At 34.3% G+C, this 1,638-nt stretch overlaps 1 protein-coding gene across 1 annotated transcript; it reads left to right on the top strand.

Annotated features, from left to right (window-relative positions):
- The first annotated feature begins 262 nt into the window (after positions 1–262).
- LOC125822592 (uncharacterized protein At5g65660-like) lies at positions 263–1,103 on the top strand. The gene is made up of 2 exons (XM_049502006.1): positions 263–655; positions 817–1,103. The coding sequence occupies exons 1-2, from the start codon at positions 428–430 to the stop codon at positions 1,051–1,053; spliced, it is 465 nt and encodes a 154-aa protein (XP_049357963.1). The 5' UTR covers positions 263–427; the 3' UTR covers positions 1,054–1,103.
- Positions 1,104–1,638: the final 535 nt, after the last annotated feature.

Genomic DNA, 1,638 nt, shown 5'->3' with positions numbered 1-1,638 from the left:
ATTATTTTCATGATTGAAGTTTTGGCCATCATTACTTGCAAATATTGGACTTTTGTAGTATCAATGTAAAAAATACTGATAAAATAGAACACGCTTAATTAAAAACTATTCATTCATTCATAAATAAATAAATAAGCAATCTTTTACCAATGAGGAAAAGATTACTTCAAAAGGGTCCCAGCACTTCCTCCGTACAGTGTACCTTTATTGTGTACACATTTCTCAGTTTATAAATTCATGCCCCATCTGCTTGCTCTGCCTCACAACTCTCCTTGTAGTCCGTCCTCTGTATTTCCATTTTCTTCTCAAATTTACCACTACTTTCTATCATATTTTTTTAGCATTTTTTCCTCTCTAAACAGAAGTTGTTTCTTGCACTGTATGTTGGAAGGAGAAAATTCGAATTATTATCAGCACAGAAAGAACAATGGAGAATCAAAATTATGCACCGTCCCATTCAGACGCGTCGCGGCCTTCACTTGGCTTCCCTCTCGGAACTGCGCTTCTATTGCTAATAATTTTCAGCTTGAGTGGCATCTTTTCTTGTTGCTACCATTGGGACAAGCTTCGATCTCTCCGTCGATCTATTGCCAACGGCACAGATCTCGAGGCCGGCGGAGACCCTTCATATTTGAAATCTAAACGAGCATACATGGTAAGATTTCAATTACAAACACTCTTACCAAATTAGTTGGATCATCGGCAATATGAATCTATTCAATTTTTAGTTATCTTGAAATTTTATTCTAAAAAAAAGTCTAATCAATTGTCATGTGATGGGCTATTGCTGAATTTTATGGTTGCTCTGTTTTACAGAATTGTAAGCAAAACCAAATCTCAGACATGCCAGCAGTGTTAATGCCTGGAGATCAAGTACCCAAGTTCATAGCATTGCCATGTCCATGTCAGCCTCCCAGACCAGACAAGGTACTTGCTGAGGTTCAGCAGCAGCCGTCATCTCCAATGAAGCCACCTCCTCATACACCAGTACGGGCAGTGGCAGAGGCAGAGGATGTAACTTTCACTCAAATTCGTAGTACTTTTTACTTGTAAATATAAATTAAATTTATATGAGCAATTTTCTACTACATTTTTACTCTTTTGAGGCTTGGATGTGGTATATAAAAAATCTTTTATGGTGATCGTAGTAAATAGTGAAGTGTGCGCAAACAAAATTTTATAATTTTTGTATCTAAGAAAAGAAAAAAGTTAAGGTGCAAGGATATTTTTAAACGCACAAGACTTTTTGACAGAGTGGTATGGATTTGATCCCAATGTGTAAATATCACAGCATGTTAAGTTTGTTTTTGATTCAAGTTGAAGCTAGGGGTGGCCGTTCCGTATTTGGTGTGGGATTATTAAATTTTGATTCGGTAATCGATAAATTAAATTTCGTATGATATTCGATAATATCGTATTGACGTTGTAGTTGATTATATTACAAAGTCAATATTATTTTTTCAATCATTTCTATTTTTGTATGTCACGATATAATAGAAGATCAATAAGTAAGAAAATATTTAAAAAAATGTTACAACTAAAAAACATGTATTTGGGTTGTTTATGTTCATTTTTAACTTTCTTCTTTTGATTTGTACGAATGAGTAATGGACATGTTGATACATAATTTTCATTAAA

The sequence above is a fragment of the Solanum verrucosum genome, unplaced genomic scaffold, assembly GCF_900185275.1.
Source record: "Solanum verrucosum unplaced genomic scaffold, falcon-dt-bn FXZP01000103.1, whole genome shotgun sequence".
NCBI classification, from domain to species: Eukaryota; Viridiplantae; Streptophyta; class Magnoliopsida; order Solanales; family Solanaceae; genus Solanum; species Solanum verrucosum.
Note: the sequence above shows the minus strand (reverse complement) of the source record. Positions and strands in the feature narration are given on the sequence as shown.

Excerpts from the sequence above, each read along its gene's own strand:
- LOC125822592 (XM_049502006.1), top strand. The coding sequence starts at position 428 with ATGGAGAATCAAAATTATGCACCGTCCCATTCAGACGCGTCGCGGCCT. Across the intron at positions 656-816 it reads AATCTAAACGAGCATACATG|AATTGTAAGCAAAACCAAAT; the intron begins GTAAGATTTCAA and ends TCTGTTTTACAG.